The sequence below is a fragment of the Pseudorasbora parva genome, chromosome 10 (assembly GCF_024679245.1).
Source record: "Pseudorasbora parva isolate DD20220531a chromosome 10, ASM2467924v1, whole genome shotgun sequence".
NCBI classification, from domain to species: Eukaryota; Metazoa; Chordata; class Actinopteri; order Cypriniformes; family Gobionidae; genus Pseudorasbora; species Pseudorasbora parva.
In genome coordinates this window covers 12,188,670-12,207,483 of record NC_090181.1, presented here as the reverse complement: position 1 = coordinate 12,207,483, position 18,814 = coordinate 12,188,670, and the positions used below count along the sequence as shown (strand labels likewise).

At 37.4% G+C, this 18,814-nt stretch overlaps 1 protein-coding gene across 2 annotated transcripts in view; it reads left to right on the top strand.

Moving 5' to 3' along the window:
- The window catches only part of htr1d (5-hydroxytryptamine (serotonin) receptor 1D, G protein-coupled), a 42,551-nt gene extending 27,144 nt beyond the window's left edge, over positions 1-15,407 (top strand). Inside the window, exons 2-3 of one of the 2 annotated variants that reach the window (XM_067454540.1) lie at positions 9,255-9,386; positions 13,194-15,407. In XM_067454540.1, the coding sequence (XP_067310641.1) occupies positions 13,814-14,959 (1,146 nt within the window). In that variant the 5' untranslated portion in view covers positions 9,255-9,386; positions 13,194-13,813 and the 3' untranslated portion in view covers positions 14,960-15,407. The remainder of the gene's footprint in view (positions 1-9,254; positions 9,387-13,193) is intronic. The other variant, XM_067454539.1, reaches the window with a different exon arrangement.
- Positions 15,408-18,814: the final 3,407 nt, after the last annotated feature.

Below are 18,814 nucleotides of genomic sequence, written 5' to 3'. Positions count from 1 at the left end.
AAAATCATCTTTCTTGATTTTTTGAATGTTGTCCCACCCTCTTTGAGAGCCATTCTCTCTCTCTCTTCGGTATCTACACAGACTTTTATCATTATCCAATTGTCAATTTGTCTACAGTGAACTTTAAAAATTAGAACTAGATTGTTTTATTCCACATTATAATTTATCGTTATGCGTTTGCACTTTTTCTATCTGTACACGGAGCATTATAAACATGGAAGTTAACTTCTATGGAAGTTAAATTAATATTGTCTTTTTATTAGACTATTGGTATTGACTGAGTTCTTTTATTGATATAGGCAAGGGACATGGCCTCAAATGCACTATACTGTAGGAAATCACAATGAAAAAATTGATGGGGGGGGGGGGGGGGGGGGGGGGCTCAGACTCCCCGCAAATACACAGCTCCACCGACTATATTTTTCACCAGCCACCACTGCTGTAAGATTAAATCAAGGGTCATCCATTCACATGCACTGCCTCTCTGTGCCGTCAAGTCATACACGACACAGATTCCAAACAGAAAGTTGATAAATACTAGTTGACAATTACAAAATACAAAAGCATTTGAAAAGGTTGTGTTCCTTTTTTTTCTTTTCTTTTTCTGTTGTCGGAGTGCAATCTCAAAGGCTTCTTCCTTTCTGATATATTGACTTAGTTTTTAATTTAGCTTTTCTGACTTTCACCAATTACACAAAACCAATCAAAAGTAGAGAAAACGTTGGGCCAACATTTGGAGCATGGTAATACCCTCGGCTTGGCCTCATTAGCGTGCAGGCCGTTGGATCTGCTGGTGTGGAGATAATCCGCTGTTGTTTCCTGCCGTCTCACATGAAGTATATGCTAATGATGACACTGTTTTACAGAGATACAAGCCACAACAAAAGCACTACATTCTGTTCTTTAGTTCGAAGATATTAAACCCCCTTTAACATCTGAAACTCAAATTAGCCTTTGCACAGTTCTCACAATATGTTGGCCATGTTTCAGATTATTAAACATGATACTACCATTTCGAAAGCTTGGGGTCAGTAAGATTTTTTATTTTATTAAAAAAGAAATTAAGGTAACGCTTTAGAATACTGCTCCATCATTAATGAATAACCACAGGAACAAATGAGTAACGCAGTAATATTCTGGTAACTGCTATTAACTAACAAGAAATTGTGGTTAACAAATTAAGGAGAATAGGTTTTTGTAAAGTTCTGAATAGTAATTACTGTTGTATTAAGTGGTACTACATCCTTCTAAATTAATTGCTGGTCAGTTAAATATTCTAAAGTGAAGATCATAGCATCCACAAACAATGATTCAAATGTTTACTACATCCTTCTAAAGGAATAACTATAGTTATTTGGACCGATATTCTAAAGTGAAGATCATGGTAGCCCACTTGCAATGACTCAAGTGTTACCAAATCTGTCAAATGCTTGATGTCAAATATCAAAAAACTGATCCAAATAAAATAATTTATTTTAAAGGATGCAGCAACACTTGAGTCACACTGGGTTACCATGAACTTCAGTTCAAAATCAATTATACATTATGCTTTATTGACATTAATTATGACCCTGTATATAGTGATTAGTCCTCTATGAGGTATGACAAAATAGTTATTGATTAACTAGTGAACAACCTCATTCAACTAAGTGGTACTTACGTATTTGTTAATCTGATTTTTTTGTTAGTTTATAGTACTAGAATGTTAATATTATGTTACTCATTTCTTCCCATGTGTAGTTATTGATTAATGACTGAACAGTATTCCAAAGTGTTACCATACTTAATACTTTTGATTCAGTGACAGTATAGACATGAATACAATTACAGAAGATTTCTATTAAACTTGTCCTGAAAAAAATGGATCACAATTTCCACAAAAATATTAACTGTTTTCAAAAGTAACTCTGACAATGTTGACATGTGACACTGAATATGCATCAGTTTTTAATACAGTTTAAAATAATAATTTCAAAATATTACTGCTTTTTCTGTATGCTTAAACAATTTTTAATTATTATTATACCAACCCCAAACTTTTAAACATTAGTGTAGCATTGACTACGCTTGTGTTCAAATTATTATATAAGTGAGACATCAGTATGATTTCAGATTTTAGTTTTTCAAAGATAGTGTTTGTTTGTTTGTTTTATTTCTCCATATATTTTTACATAACTGGTATCAATCTTTGCCAGGTCTACTTGGGTAAATGGAAACTCTGGAAAAATAAATGTTTAAAGTGAATGTAGTGTAAGGCCGCCAAATCGTCCCAATGGAGGCTAACGATCGGCGGGTGAAGGTCGCTGCGCGTTCGTCTTTTCAGCGGGGAAAAGGGGATTTTATTCCAATTCCTCGTTATCTGACTCCATTTAATTATAATTTAGAATTTGGATTAGAATGCCAATTGTTTATTTGGTCATTCATTTTTAATAGTTTACGTACACATTTAATTATTCCGTTTAACCCTTTGTTGAAATTATACCCAACCTGAATAATTCCAGAGCAAGTCAGAATCCATCAAAGTGTAACAATTTATTTAACAGTCAGGTAAATGTATAAAGCCAATTACATAGTCAATTCAAAGGTAATCCATATAAAACATCAAATACTCTGAAGTAAAGAATGAAATGTATACCTGACTTCTGAAAATTACATAATGCTGGCTAATCTTGAGAGACATCCAGCATTACGGGCTGACCGGTTTAAAGTGTCAAGCCCTGAGCTCTTTGCAACATTTCCTTAAATACCCAGAAACAAATGCACAAACTCTTTCAAGTGTAAACACGAGTGCACAATGGGAATTTGCATTGATCAAGACTTGTATTGATGTAAAGGCCAAATGGCTGAAAGCCACACCCACCAAACTAAGACAAGATATCTTTAAACTCTTAAAACATTGATTATCTTTTGGTTAACTTCTGTGGAGTGAGATATTTGTACCAGTCGCACTGAAACATTTCAAATGATATCAAACACATATAATACTGTATCGTGTGGATTGACATTGTAATATAGAGATTTTGTGTGTATTTTCAGGTGATCTCAGCATGAGACAGGGAAGGAATTGGGGGAGACGGGGTATATAGGGAAAGATGTAGATTAGCTGATACTGAGGTGAGACTTGCGTCTCCAGTGGTGTGTGAGGGACAGTTCAGATGTTAATTTCCTTTATTTTCTCAGAGAGTCCTTGTTCTTCATTCAGACATTTTGGCATATACTAGTTTTTTCAGTCTTACAGTTCCACCTCTTGATCCCAATGGGTCAAACTCTGGTGGTCCTATGGGATCACTGTTAGACGTTGGTTAGACGTTGGTTCAATCCTTGAGATGACGAAATTGTCTTAGCAGCTGCAGAGCCCTTTGGGAAGGTTCTTTGTTCACCTGCAGGACACCGTCTCACCAGGTGTGTGTAGCTTGAGGTTAAGCTGGTGGGTGAATGTGTTCAGGTGTTCTACCTGTGGTTCAGCACAGCATGTTCATAGAGTCAGTCTCGGACCTTGGTGAATGTTCAGTTAACGTGTCACTTCTTCATGGGGAAGCTTCTGCTTCTGCACCTTCCCGATAATCTGACTCTCCTTGTGTAATCCTCACACCTCCAATGGTGTGGTTCACTGGGTAGATTTCAATAGGTGGAAGGCTTCTCCGTAGTTGACACCTGAAAAGAGTCTTAATGTCCACTTAACGACTGAACACTGATGAACTTAAAACCGTAGAGAAATGCATAAGAACATATAATGCAAGAAAACATAAAAGAAAAAACAATGTGGGTTCATGTCAGCAGTGCGATTGGTACACCTTCTCTCAAGTGTTTTTCAAGGTCATAATTGGTGGGGTGGTATTTAATCACCTAATTCTTCACTATCACTGTGATAAAGTGACAGCGGAATTTAAGTATTCTTGGTCTGAATTACCTAAGGAAATGCAGCAAAAAGTCAGTGCAGTTTATATATTTAAATAGACGATATGCATATAATAATAACATCATCAATAATATTCAATATTCAATCACAATTATGAAGATATACATATATATATAATAACCACTGTGTGTGTTCAGGAATCTTCCAATGCAATTAAGGCAGATCTAAATATGTTTAGTCATTCAATAATGGAGATTGTGTATTCCTTGTCACAGTGTGTGTGTGTGTGTGTGTGTGTGTGTGTGTGTGTGTGTGTGTGTGTGTGTGTGTGTGTGTGTGTGTGTGTGAGAGTGAGTGTGAGAGTGAGTGTGAGTGTGAGTGTGAGTGTGAGTGTGTGTGTGTGTGTGTGTGTGTGTGTGTGTGTGTGTGTGTGTGTGAGTGTGAGTGTGAGTGTGTGAGTGCAGCAGGCAGCTACATCAAAATCGATTACAGGATCAAATTTTAATTTTTGTAAATTGATTGAAGTGCTCACACTTCAGCTTTATCTACTTTGATAATATTTCTGTTATTAGTGATGTGTTGACAAATCAGGGGCCCTCTGACTTTCCAACCACATCAATAACAATCAGAAAGTTTAAAAATTTGAATTTCCATAGCAGGTCTGTCTTTCTGCTTTAGAATTTGCCTCATCAATTGTGATTAGCCTTGCACATGTGTAATACAGTGTTTTCCCATGAGGATGTTGTGAATAGCGTTTGCTATGTGTGTCTTTGTGATACTGTCATCATGTGACCAACTCTACTATCCTGTGTGTGTGAAGCTATTTGGATCTGTTGTTGTGAAAAGATGGACAATAGATCTTTAGTGAGGTAACACTTTTGGACTCTATGCATCTTTATGTGTAGTGTACAACCTGGATAGATTTGATCTGTTTCAGGTGATATGAGGGTGTAGTGAAGGAGGTGTGTGTTCTGTGTGGAGATGGGTGGAGTCTTATCAATAACAATCTGTGTTGCAAAATTTAGTTCCAGTGCTACACTGGGAGATCATGTATACATTTTGTGAAGTGTGAATGACCCCATCAAGTGTATTCGCACCCATCTCCCTCATTTCAAGTTGCTCTGACAATTCCATTGTTGAGTTTGCCCACTTTGGGGTGTTAGCCCCTTTCCAGCGTCCGTTCTCCAAGGAATTGCAGTTGTAAACCTGAGACAAAAATAATGCAAAGAGAATCACAGTTAATTCTGACATTATCAACAGCTTCAGTCAGATGTGGACTTATTTGAATGGCACTATTATGCCTGTTGCAATTTTCATCCTGGCTGTCACATGAAACAGCGTTTCATCGGCCAGGTCTGAATTGTTGCTGTTGTTTTAGTACAGTGTGTGACACCTTAAAACTGTTCTTACAGTCGAGCCTTCACAGTCTGCTGTGAGCATTAGAAACCCCAGTTGTGCTGGAGAATTTTTCTGGATTAATCAGAGCTTTTATCGCTCATACTGTCATGATTCCGATGGGTTGGTTCCCATGGCTTTATTTCCAGTTGCTCTCTTTACAGTCAGATCTGTGGGCAGAAATTGATTCACCTGTTTTGTGTTGTCTGTTTTGAATTTTGTTTTACGGTGTCGCACACACATTTGATTATTTGAGGTCTCTGTGACCTGTAAAAAAATTGAGGTACTTCTGTGGTGAAGGGTGAATTGGTTTGCTATTATCAGTGCCACACATATAGCTGTGTTCTTGTAAAGGCAAAAGATAACAGCACAACCCCTCCCTTTTGCACTGGGAATTAACCCAATGCAACACAAGATTAAAATCCAATACATTTCTTTATGCATTACCTCAATATTTCATCTGACTCCATAAACTAAAAGGTTTCCAAAGATTTTTAATAATTTATACATTTGAGTACGTGTTTGATTAATCTATTTAACTCTTTTCTCTTATTGGACTTGTTTATTCGGTTCTCACCGTCGCTTAGGGTCCTCGCACTGGCCATTTATTATGCGGGCCCACGATCACAAACTCGCCAGTCTTAGTCATGTAGACAGAGGTAATTGACTATACTATTTAGAGGGTTGCCCACATGCTCACTCATTCTAAAAGTATTTTGTTTAGTCCCCATAGACTGTGTACACTTAAATTAAAGCAATGTTATCTCTAGTCAGAGGTCACGACCACTACTATAGCTATAAGTCGACCGATACTTTCTCTAATAGTAGTTTTGGTATGATCGTGTCATGGTTTCCCATGTACACTTAGCTAGAGTAACTTTACTTTAAACAGAGGTAAGGCTCACCCTATTTAGGTTGGTCGAGCAACATTGTTGTCCTAAACGGAAATTCCCTTTTTAGCCTTCACAATCTAAGTACACTTGAACTAATGCTAAGCGTTAGACGGAGCTCTAAAATCTCAATTGGCGTGCCCCAATGCTCCACTCAAAAGTAGTTTTAGTCCGTTTCTAACCTGACGCAGATTTGCGGTAACGAATGGATACAACGTAATCTACTAAAGTCCCATAATTTTCAGATTAAATTAGAATGAAATCAAATGTAACAATCCATACATAATTTGATCTTTCTCCTAATGCCCTGCTTGGCAATTATAATACAATGTATATTATGTTTTGATTTATAAAATACAATTATATTATATTAAAAACAATATAAATTAAATAATATTATTTCTGGTTCCTGAAGAGTCTGTGGAACAGCTCATTTGTGTTCTTTCTTCAAAAGGCAATCATTGCTGCACCATCATGTTCACCACGTGCACAACAATGGTCAGGCTTAAAGCCAATGGGCGACTCTGTTGTTGTTAACACTGAAGGAACATGCTGAGTGCATCACCAAATCTCTGTTTGAATTCTGAAGAAGTTTTAGATTGCATCGCGTCAATACATTTGAATATGAAAAAGACTGTGGGTCAGGCTGATGCAAGCACATTCACTCATCTTTTGAGATTACAAATGCCTATTTGCTTGATTTAGTCTATTTAAAGACTAATCTGTATGGCGGCACAATGGTAATTTTAACTGTATTCACAAAATGTGATAGATTTAGTTTGTTACTTATTGGGCGAAATGCTCCCATTGAACAGGGAGAGAAAGTCTGTTCTCCGAGTGGGCGTGGTACGCCCCGTGGGCTCGCTGAGCCACTCAGAACATTAACATGCGGTTTCTTAACAAAAATACAGTAACAACATCACTATTATTCTGTATATCAGTCTCTTAGATTTAAATTCTTACCACCTCTTAATCATTTCTAGTCACGAGTAATTTGCTGCGTAGCAATAATATTTATAGCCAATTCTGATCAAACAAAAAGTTCTTAACTTTTAAATGTTACATCAGCCTGTTTTCCTACTTTGCTTTTCATAAACAAATATAAACATTGCTATTTATCAAATCACAAATGTATTCCAGTTGTTTACATACTTAGAGTTCTCATTCTATTGTTTGCTCGTTTCTCACCGTGCGTTGCTAGTTTGTTGCAACAAAGCTAATAAAACAATAGAGAAAGCATTTAGCTGATTTAAAAAACGTTCTAATTTGCAACTCTACGCCGACAAGGAAATATTTTAAAATTCATAACACGAGTTTCAATTCCTCTACTGCGCTGTCGCTATCATGTCCCTGATATGTGATTGTATCTAAATTCTTAAACCCCACCGGATTGCGGTTCCGGTCTAACATTGGGTATTCCGACCCATTCTATTCATGTGTCTATATGGGATGCGTCTGTTTTTCCCTAAACATTTCTAAAAAGGCAAAAAGAATTTTACTTACCAGAACAGCTGAAGAAAGAGAAGCTCAAACCTCTTGTTGATTTTAAAATCGAATACTTCGCTGAAAAGACGTTGCTCGTAAGAGAGTTGCAACATCACGGAGGCTGGTCACCATTTTGTAAGGCCGCCCAAATCGTCCCAATGGAGGCTAACGATCGGCGGGTGAAGGTCGCTGCGCGTTCGTCTTTTCAGCGGGGAAAAGGGATTTTATCCAATTCCTCGTTATCTGACTCCATTTAATTATAATTTAGAATTTGGATTAGAATGCCAATTGTTTATTTGGTCATTCATTTTTAATAGTTTACGTACACATTTAATTATTCCGTTTAACCCTTTGTTGAAATTATACCCAACCTGAATAATTCCAGAGCAAGTCAGAATCCATCAAAGTGTAACAATTTATTTAACAGTCAGGTAAATGTATAAAGCCAATTACATAGTCAATTCAAAGGTAATCCATATAAAACATCAAATACTCTGAAGTAAAGAATGAAATGTATACCTGACTTCTGAAAATTACATAATGCTGGCTATCTTGAGAGACATCCAGCATTACGGGCTGACCGGTTTAAAGTGTCAAGCCCTGAGCTCTTTGCAACATTTCCTTAAATACCCAGAAACAAATGCACAAACTCTTTCAAGTGTAAACACGAGTGCACAATGGGAATTTGCATTGATCAAGACTTGTATTGATGTAAAGGCCAAATGGCTGAAAGCCACACCCACCAAACTAAGACAAGATATCTTTAAACTCTTAAAACATTGATTATCTTTTGGTTAACTTCTGTGGAGTTGAGATATTTGTACCAGTCGCACTGAAACATTTCAAATGATATCAAACACATATAATACTGTATCGTGTGGATTGACATTGTAATATAGAGATTTTGTGTGTATTTTCAGGTGATCTCAGCATGAGACAGGGAAGGAATTGGGGGAGACGGGGTATATAGGGAAAGATGTAGATTAGCTGATACTGAGGTGAGACTTGCGTCTCCAGTGGTGTGTGAGGGACAGTTCAGATGTTAATTTCCTTTATTTTCTCAGAGAGTCCTTGTTCTTCATTCAGACATTTTGGCATATACTAGTTTTTTCAGTCTTACAGTAGAAATATATTTTCAAACAAGTTTTATTGCTGTGGTGCTTTTTGGAGCATGGGATACTATGCTATCCTTCTTTTATACAGTTGAAAGGGACTTTCTCAATATTTCAGCCCAAACCATCACCCGCTAGCTCCTTGCTGACGTCACAGTCTTGTTGGAACATGGTGGCCACTCACAAATAATCCAGAAATCCATACATCTAAACCCATCTATTGTAATATGGCATCCATCAGAGAAAAAAAAAACGATTTAAATGCTATTTCTCTTTGTAAACTTTGATAAGAGGTGGCTAAAATGAAACATTACACACAACTGCCAGTCTGCATGGAGAGGTTCTTGAGACTCAAGAGACACCAGCAGCTTCAGAGATCTTTTTGCTGCTCGTTTTAATACTTTTCTCAATAAGCCTTCATCTGAGATCTCTTGTGCTGTACGTTATACACAATATTATTTGTTTTCATGCCTTTTGCATAACATTGAACCATTTCATGCTTTTCATCTGCAGAAAGATATTTCTTCCTCCCCAGAAGGGTCCAGCTGCGGCTTGGGCATTCCCATTATGAAACAAGAACGCCTATTGGGCATTCCTGGTAGCGTCTCATCAACCAATCGCGATGAGTTTCTCAAGCCACACTGGGTATGATGTCCTTTCCCCCTCATTACCCCCCCCCCCCCCCCCCCCCCCCAAATCAGTTCAGCAGAAATGCCCTGCAGCCGATTCTAAACATTTCATTGGCCATGTCAATCACAATAACGATTGCCTACACCCAACCCTGATCCCTAAACCTACATCACAAGAAACATTCTGCATTTTTACATTTTCAAAAAAACATAATTTAGTACGTTTATAAATCCATTTACATTATGATCACACACACACACTCAAAAAATTAGTTTTGTTATATTTACTTAAAAAAGCAGCGTCCACACAACTATATTGAGGACGTTTACAATAGTACAAATACCAATTTAGTTATATGAACAAAAGAATGTCAAGTAAAGCTGACAAAATTTCTTTAAGTAGTACAAACTATTTGACTTTGTCACTTTTACATAATATTTATATGTGTAGTTTACTTAATAATGTTGTTACATTTATAAAAGTGTATTATGTTAGGTGAACATATTTATCGATTTTAAAAACTAAGTTCACAAATAACTTAATTGAGGGCAGGATATACATCCAATAAATGTGTTTAAATGAGTGCCCTCAGCCTAAACACAGCCACCACTCTTCTGCATAATGGTAACCATAATTACAGAAACTCCTCTAAATGTCCAACATAACTGAACATTAAACACTAACATACTAAAAACATATTTCCTTTTACTGAAAAACACATAAAATAACACTTTAATCCCTAAAGTTACTCTACTAATGCAGTCCCTTGCAAAGCATGCTGGGAACTACAGATCCACTGGCCAGGTTGTTCATTTCACTCAACAATGATAAGTTGACTGAACAAACAATTAGTAAGTAAAGCTGACACTATTCATTTTTATTTGAAACAACTCAGTAAACTTAAGTTAATTTAGTTACATGAGTTTTTTAAGTAATGTGAAAGAATAATTTGAGTGCAACTAACAATAGTGCAAGTACTTTTTTTTTTGAGTGTGTGGTTTGTTTAGGTGTAGATATTCACGTGGAATCACGCGGCATACAAATACACGTGTATAGCTCAAAATGAGTACAGATAACAAACCACTTGGCTTTAGAAAGTGCCGCGTATGTTTACGCAAATTCATGATGACGTTACAAGATGCTAGATCTTATTTTGAAGTTTCTGTTTGAGAAAAACGAACTAGCGAATGTTGAACATATTAATCCGGATGTTGACAGCTAGCAGTTTAGCAGAAGAGGCGAAGAAGAAGTAGAAGGGGGCTTTCCAGTCTGTGAAAACGGTAACCCCCACCAGCACGATAATGCCCATTTGGGGCCGCAGTTGGATGATACTGGAGAACTGTTACTTGCTTAATAATGTGCTTAATAAAGTAGGATTTCCTTTTACCTAAGTAGACCTGGCAAACAATTTAACAAACCTGTCTGATATTGATACCAGTTATCTGAAGAATTTTTATATATATATATATATATATATATATATATATATATATATATATATATATATATATATATATATATATATATATGAAAAACTAAAACCGATTGTATGTACTTTTGAAACAATCAGTTTTTTTAATGTTAACGGTTTGCTACAATCCTGCCTCAAAATAATGCTGTAGACTGAGCTTGTACTGAACCCAGAATTCATGCATTTGTTATATATTGGGTCAACCTGTGTCATCGTTTTGCATTCTTCCTGGCCTACCGTAGGTACACCAACACATTTTACCAGAAAAAGTGTCAGTCCTATTGGGATGTTTGACCTTTATGCTTTCAATTACAAGTATAAAAATGGCATGTTTTATACATGAAGGGCAGTGGACATGTTTTCTTTGCAGAACTGCAATTGCAATTCTAAAAGCTTAGCCCTAAACAGAATCACATAGAATATAAATTGCACCACAATTATTTTTTTCCACCTAGTTTGACATGTATGGGGACGTGATATGTTTTGAAATGATTTTTCTATAAATATTCAGATATGTATATCTGTACATGCGTGTCTCTAACTGGAGCAGGCAAACCGGAGACATCTAATGTTTAAGTGAAGATGTTGGCAGGTGATGTGACTGATGTGTGTGACCTGACGGCAGGAGTGTGAGCTCTGCGGCTTGGTTTCTTTTTCCCACCAGGCCAAAACCAGAATGCTTGCAGGTGTCACGACACATTGTTAGTCAGGCACAGGAACTCTGGAAGCTCTATGGTGACAGGTTACCCCTAGAGGAACAATACTCTAGATACTCATCAGTCAAAGCTTGAGCCTGAAAAGGAGAGCCCAGGGTAAAGAAATATGTTAATGGAGGAAAAACTGGCTACATACATTTTTACTTAAAGTTTTTAATGAAGATATCAGAAAAATAATGAATTCCATTTGCATCTTAAGCAAGGAGAGCAAGTATCTTTAGTGCATGCACAATTGATTTTATTATGTGGGTTTGGCTTTGCAAGAATAAACATCTGATTCTAACATATTAATATTTTCAAGCACTTTAGGCATGTTATAAGAGCTCTAGATTTTGAAATGGCTGTTTCCTGCTAGCTGCTCCGCACCAAGATATTTTAAAAAAAGATGAAGAAGAAAAAAACTACAGTAAATACAACATTGATTTTCTGATTCATGAATGTTCTACACCGTCTTTTATCTACAAGAGCTCTTTCTGATTTCTCAGTTGGAGCATTTTCTAATTTAAAATGTTTTTTTAAAGGTCCCATGGCATTAAATATTTATTTTATGAGGTTTTTCAACATTAATATGAGTTCCCCTAGCCTGAATGTTGTCCCTAAGTCGCTATAAATTTTGATCAGTGTAAAATGAGTACTGGCTGTCTTTCTCTGCCTTTGAGAAAATGAGAGCTCAGACGAGCTGATCTTGAATTCTCCTGTTATGACGTCATACCAGGAAAGGTTACCGCCCCTTCCTCTGCTTTGTCAATCACACGTATGAATGACGCTGCTCATTATGCTCAACAGAAGCTCTTACTGTATCATGTCAATGTTGATGTCGTGTTTGTTGTTAGCTGTGGTGAAAGCATTTTGTGAGAGAAATAATGTTGCAAAGTTCACTCGTGTTTATTCAGAGCTCTCAGATACAAACAAAATAAACTTGCGCTCTCAAAAACTCGGTACAATAACACTTCCTCAGCAATCTTTCCCCAACTCCGTTTCTCTCTGTCTCTCTCTCTGGACTGGCAGCGCTGCAGCTGCTGCTCGGGCCTGACTAAACCACGCCCCCACCGCACGTAATCTCATTTCAAATGTAAAGATGTCAGCCAATCACAACAGTGGGTGTTTTCACTGAAGACTCACAGCAGACACGCCTCTTGAAACAGAGCATTCTAAACAGAGGGCTAATATCAGTTTAGAAAAAATGCCTTTTATTTCTAAATTATGACATTTTTTGATGTGAAAACCATACTAACAATATTAGTACACCCCAGGAAACATTATAAAACAATTAAAAATTTATTTTTAAATATTATGTACTATACATTTTTCACATATATAAATATAATTTCAATATCAATAATAACTCATTTTAATTATACATGAAACTCTAAGACAACAATAAATGCACTTTTTAAAACATGTTTCCAGGAAAATGTTGCCATTTAAGAAAAAACATTACCAAATCCTTCTCTATGAAGTTTAACATGCTAATGCAAGCAGTGAGAACCTAATTTACATTATTAAAATGAATCTTCTCAGTATATTTGCACAGGTGTATCTTAAAGTTCCACTATTGCGTGTGTAGAGACTAAAATCATGGTGTTTTCTAAAGTTCTTACTCTTAATTCTCTCTTTTCTTTTTCTCTATTCCAGATCTTCACCTGGATTAAGCCTTTTCTTCTGGACTAGCACCTTCACGTTGCCAATATTTCAAACAAGAACTTCTTACAGATTTTGGTATTCTGGGAAACTACAAAAGCACCTCTCTCTAAAACATTCGCAGCCAACACTGGAGATGCATGGGGTGGAGGACTATTCTGATCCATTTGTCTGAAACAACAGTTTTTGCAGACCAAAAGGAGAATAAATTATAGTCTTCAGGCAGTTCATAAGACCTGATATTGTGGGATCTCCAGTGCTTGTGGTAGCATAAGGGACAATAAAGAAAATAATGAGCAGTGATTTAAGGGCTAAGGGTATATTTTTTATAACTCTAAGTCGATCACAAAGGGTTTCTTGTTCGTTCTGCGGCATTTAACTTTCTGTGTGTGTCAACATTCCTCAAAAAAACATTAGAAACAGTCACAGCATCTTCGACCATGAATTACAGCTCACATTTATCAGCCATGACCTTCACAAAGGCAAACCATCACCAATATCTCCAACCAGAAAACTAAATTACTCTTTCACGGCAAGATGTTTTCATGGAATAATTGATCATTTATAGTAAGAATCATGCATAGATGATATGAAGCGCTGGTGAACTATGCAACATGGATCTGTTCAACAGCTCTGATGAGTTGTTCCTCATCAATGCTACGGTCAGTCCCACAACCCTGGAGTCCTGGGACAAAACTACGCTCCTCAGCTTTCAGATCTCCATCTCCGCGATGCTGGCAATCGTCACTTTGGCCACTGCTCTGTCCAACGCTTTTGTGATCGCAACCATTTTCCTCACGCGCAAGCTTCACACCCCTGCTAACTTCCTGATTGGCTCTCTCGCAGTGACTGACCTCCTGGTGTCCATTTTAGTCATGCCGATCAGCATTGTGTACACGGTCAGTAAGACTTGGACTCTGGGTCAGATCGTGTGCGATATCTGGCTGTCATCTGACATAACGTTCTGCACGGCTTCCATCTTGCACCTGTGCGTGATCGCGTTGGATCGATACTGGGCCATCACTGACGCCCTGGAATATTCGAAGCGGCGCACCATGCGACGTGCGGCGCTGATGATCGCCGTCGTGTGGGTTATCTCCGTCTCGATCTCCTTGCCTCCTCTATTCTGGCGGCAGGCTAAAGCACACGAGGAGCTCACGGAGTGCATGGTCAACACTGACCAGATCTCCTACACGCTTTATTCCACATTTGGCGCCTTTTACGTGCCCACGATCCTCTTGATGATTCTCTACGGGCGTATATACGTGGCGGCTCGCTCCAGGATCTTTAAAACACCGGCGACCAGCGGAAAGCGGTTCACCGCTGCTCAGCTCATCCAGAACTCAGCGGGCTCTTCGCTGTGCTCGCTGAATTCCACCTCTAATCAGGAGGGACATCTTCATCCTGGAGGAGGAGGAGGAGGTGGGGGGGGAGGATCTCCTCTTTTCACAAACAGTGTGAAAGTGAAGCTGGCTGACAGCGTACTGGAAAGAAAGCGTCTTTGTGCTGCTCGCGAGAAGAAGGCCACCAAAACTCTTGGGATTATCCTGGGTGCGTTTATAGTGTGCTGGCTCCCTTTCTTCGTGTTTACGCTGGTTATGGGGGTCTGTAAAGACTGCTGGTTTCATCCTGTGCTCTTTGATGTGTTCACCTGGCTGGGGTACCTCAACTCGCTCATCAATCCAGTCATCTACACTGCCTTCAATGATGACTTCAAACAAGCCTTCCACAAACTCACCAAGTTTAAAAGATGCTACTGATGTTACACTCCTATCCCGGTTTGACACATTCATGACTTAATTAGAGGATTTCCGCTGAAAAGATCTGAATCCTGTGAACTTTCATTATCCGTATGCTGTTGAGGACCCATCGTACCTTGCCGTTTGTTTTCCAGTGAGCTCCTAAACGCGCACACAGTGTCTGGTCGATGTAGATTACCGTTCTCATGAAACAGCTTGTAAAATATCGTGCCATATTGTTGATGCTTCCTCGTGGTTTATGAATGCATGCTATGACTACAAATCCTTCGCTAGAGAGCAATGTTCTACTGTCTCTGTAACCAATAGCTGACTATAAACTGCCTTATTTACCAGAAACAGAGTGAAACTAACATGAAAGACACTTTATTTAAAAAGAATACAAATAAATGAAGGAATGAATATATGGGCCCCCTGAGGACCGTGCAGAAGTTTATGAACATTAGCATAGACTCCCCTTAATAAAAATGTTCATCATATAAGATTAAAAAAAACTAAAAAGATTTAAGTTTTGTGGTTTTGTATTTTTGTCTGAAAGAAGTTTGTTTTCAATTATCTCCTTCCTTCCATTTTGATGTCAGAGTTTGAGGGGTTTTATGATCAGGAAGATGAAAAACGGGCTTCAGGCTGCATGGCTCATTTCCGGGCATGATGCAGCAGAATGCAGAAAGCATAATGATCAAAAGTTCAAATTCTGGATATGCCTGATGTGCTTTGACACAAGGTGCAACTTTTACGGCAAAAGTGCCATCAAAGGATCCTTTTTTTAATTTTATTTATTTATTTTGGTCTGAAGGTCATTATCTCGTCAAATATCCCAATAATGCAACTTGTGGAAAGGGAAGCACCCCTGACTGCAGTATATATGAATAATGGCATCCAGGAAATTGGCAAACCTTGCCCTCCATCATTCTTTCCAATGATGAAGGTCAGCTGTGTTGGTTCAAAAGGTTTTTTGATAAGAAAACACAGCAATAAGAGACTGTAGACCTGAGTCAGACAGGAATAATGAGGCATATCCCCAGAACGTGCTGCCTGCAGGCTCTCAAAAAAGCTTTTGAGTACGGGGGAAAGCTGGGCTATCTGGTTGAGATAGATTTTCAGTATATTCACAGTCTGTATATCAACAGAAAAAGCTTCCTATCACTCATCCACACTGCAAGGATGAGGTCACACCCCATAAAATAGATCATTAGACTCATTATCATTCATAACCACCAGTAAATCCAAACAGGAATATTCGTTCGCCAGTATTCTGCTGTGTGCATGAAGGCTGGTGCGATGTGTGTGATGTGTATCAGTACATGGCCTTCTTGAGATGGACTAGATTAGAATATCAAACAGATACCATTGTGTATGTTGAGGAGGTGCAACCTGAATAACTATATATACACGACAGGGACAGCCATTGTATTTATTATGGAATGCCAAGTCTGCCAAAATTTAAAAAATAAATAAAAACATACATACAGTAAATATACAAAGAATTATAAAAAAGCAAAAATAAATAATTATATACACTTTAATTTCCTTATTTATCTACATATTAATTTTTATATACCTTTATTAATTTATATTTTTATTTATTTCCAAATGTATTAATTTCTTTCATTTATTTATTTTTACGTTTCTTTATTTTTACATTTATGTATTTTTACATTTATTGTCCGTAGGGTAATGAGGAGGGCGTGGTTTACCCTTATACATAGCAATCGACCTCAGAGTAGGCGAGGGGCGAAGTGTTACTATTCAGTACTCTGAGGTTGATTGCTATGTATAACGGTAAACCACGCCCTCCTCATTACCCTACGGACAAGGAAATGTAAAAATAAAGAAATTAATAAATGTGTGTGTGGGGGGGGGATAAAATAAATGTGAAAAAATATATAGCAAATCAATTTATAAATTATTTATTTATTTGCTTTTATTTTTATTTTTCATTTTGGCGAACTTGGCATTCCATAATTTACGATATTTTCTATTCACTAAACCTACACAACCTTATAAAAAGGATACTTTATCCAAAATGAAAATGCTGCTATGCTTTTATTGTGTGAAAAGTAAACCATACAGATTCAGAGCAACATAAGTGTGAGTCTCAGTCAGCTCCCTAGTTCAGTGGTCAGGGCACTGATCATGGAATCAGCCCAGCGACTTATATCCTGAACAGTGCCCTGACCACTGAAGGGAGCTGACTGAGATGCACGTAATGACACAATTGTATTTTTAATGTGCACAATCCCTTCAATAAAATTCTTAATATTGTTCTGTTTACTTGGCTAGGTTTAACATTTTATAGCCTAGGGATGTCATGACTTTTTTAGGTGACACCAGAGGCAGTTTCAAAGCAAATGATCCACAGAAGGTGCAGCTTGATAGCAAAGACCACATATGTAAATCTATCTGAATTTTTATTTTATTTTTTAGATTCTACGTGTGTCCTGAAAACCTTTTCTATTTGCAGTATGTGTATTAATATTATATATATATATATATATATATATATATATATATATATATATATATATATATATATATATATATATATATATATATATATAATTTAAAATTTGATTTGCAAAAGATGTTTCTGAGCTTTCATTTCAATTGAATATCAGGGATTGAATTGAGGAACTGAATTCAGTACAATCTCTACCACATATCTCTCTAAGTTGTATTTCTTCACAAATATTCATCCCCTCTTGCTTCTTAAAGGTGTCATGGACTGGCTTGTTTATTTTTTTAAACTGTCTGAGGTCAACTAATGACGTTTGTGTGGTTTTTACATTTAAAAACACAAATAAAAAGTAATAGGCTATTTTCTACACTGGTTTTGAGTCTCTCTCCAAAAGACTTTTGGTGGGCGTGCCACACTGGAGAACTAGAAGTAAACGCCCACGGCTAGGATTGGATAAGATTTGCATATTTAATGAGCTTCTGCTCCCATCAGTTAAAGTCGTAGGGATTCATACGATAATGGACGTCGGGACGCAAGATAAGAATTGATCGTTTCATCTCATAGAGTGTGTCATAGTATACGACAACCGAATCCGCGTCTGCGATAGTTCATGATGTCATGACAGAAAGACTAGCATGTTTAATTTTTTTTGCGGCCCTTCACGACGAGTTCTGTCACGTGTGACGCTGACCAACCGGATCACAGACAGTTTTCGTACACAGCTTTCAAACACGGCGAAACGCATGAGAGATGACGGAGAGGCTAACTTTAAGTGGAATTATAAAATGGAGGAAAAGTTCGTGGAGTTGTGGCAACAGTATTCCTGCCTGTACGATGTGTCATCGACGGACTACCACAACCAAATAAGAAAAATGCTGGCGAACGATAGCGGAAGCCCTTCAGGAACCCAGTGAGTAACATTACTGGAATGTAAGCTTAAAAGATGTTTTACAAATACGTTGTGGTGGCAAGCTTTTACTACTGGCTAATAACTAAATATTTAATATAAAAAGAACAATATTTTACCTCAAGTTCTCTTTGGAGGATTGACAGCCCATAATGTCCTCTTCCAGCAAGCCAGGAACATGTCCTTTGTTGGGTTTTCTTTCTATTTTTGCGCTTTTCTAAACATAAAACCCAAAACACGCTGCTTCAGACATCGTTTGTTTATGCTCTTGTTTCTTAAAGTCAATGATATCACGCACGTCGTGACAACAAGCGATGATTGGTCGAGTAGCAATGTGTAGTCTGACATGTTTCTAGTCCAGGACACGACAACATTTTAGGAGTAAAAATCGCATAATCTGACACAGTAACTATCGTAAAAATATCTTGTAGTTTGAACCCGGCATAAGAGTGTCTGTGAATATTAAATACTATTTAAATATTACTCTTGCATG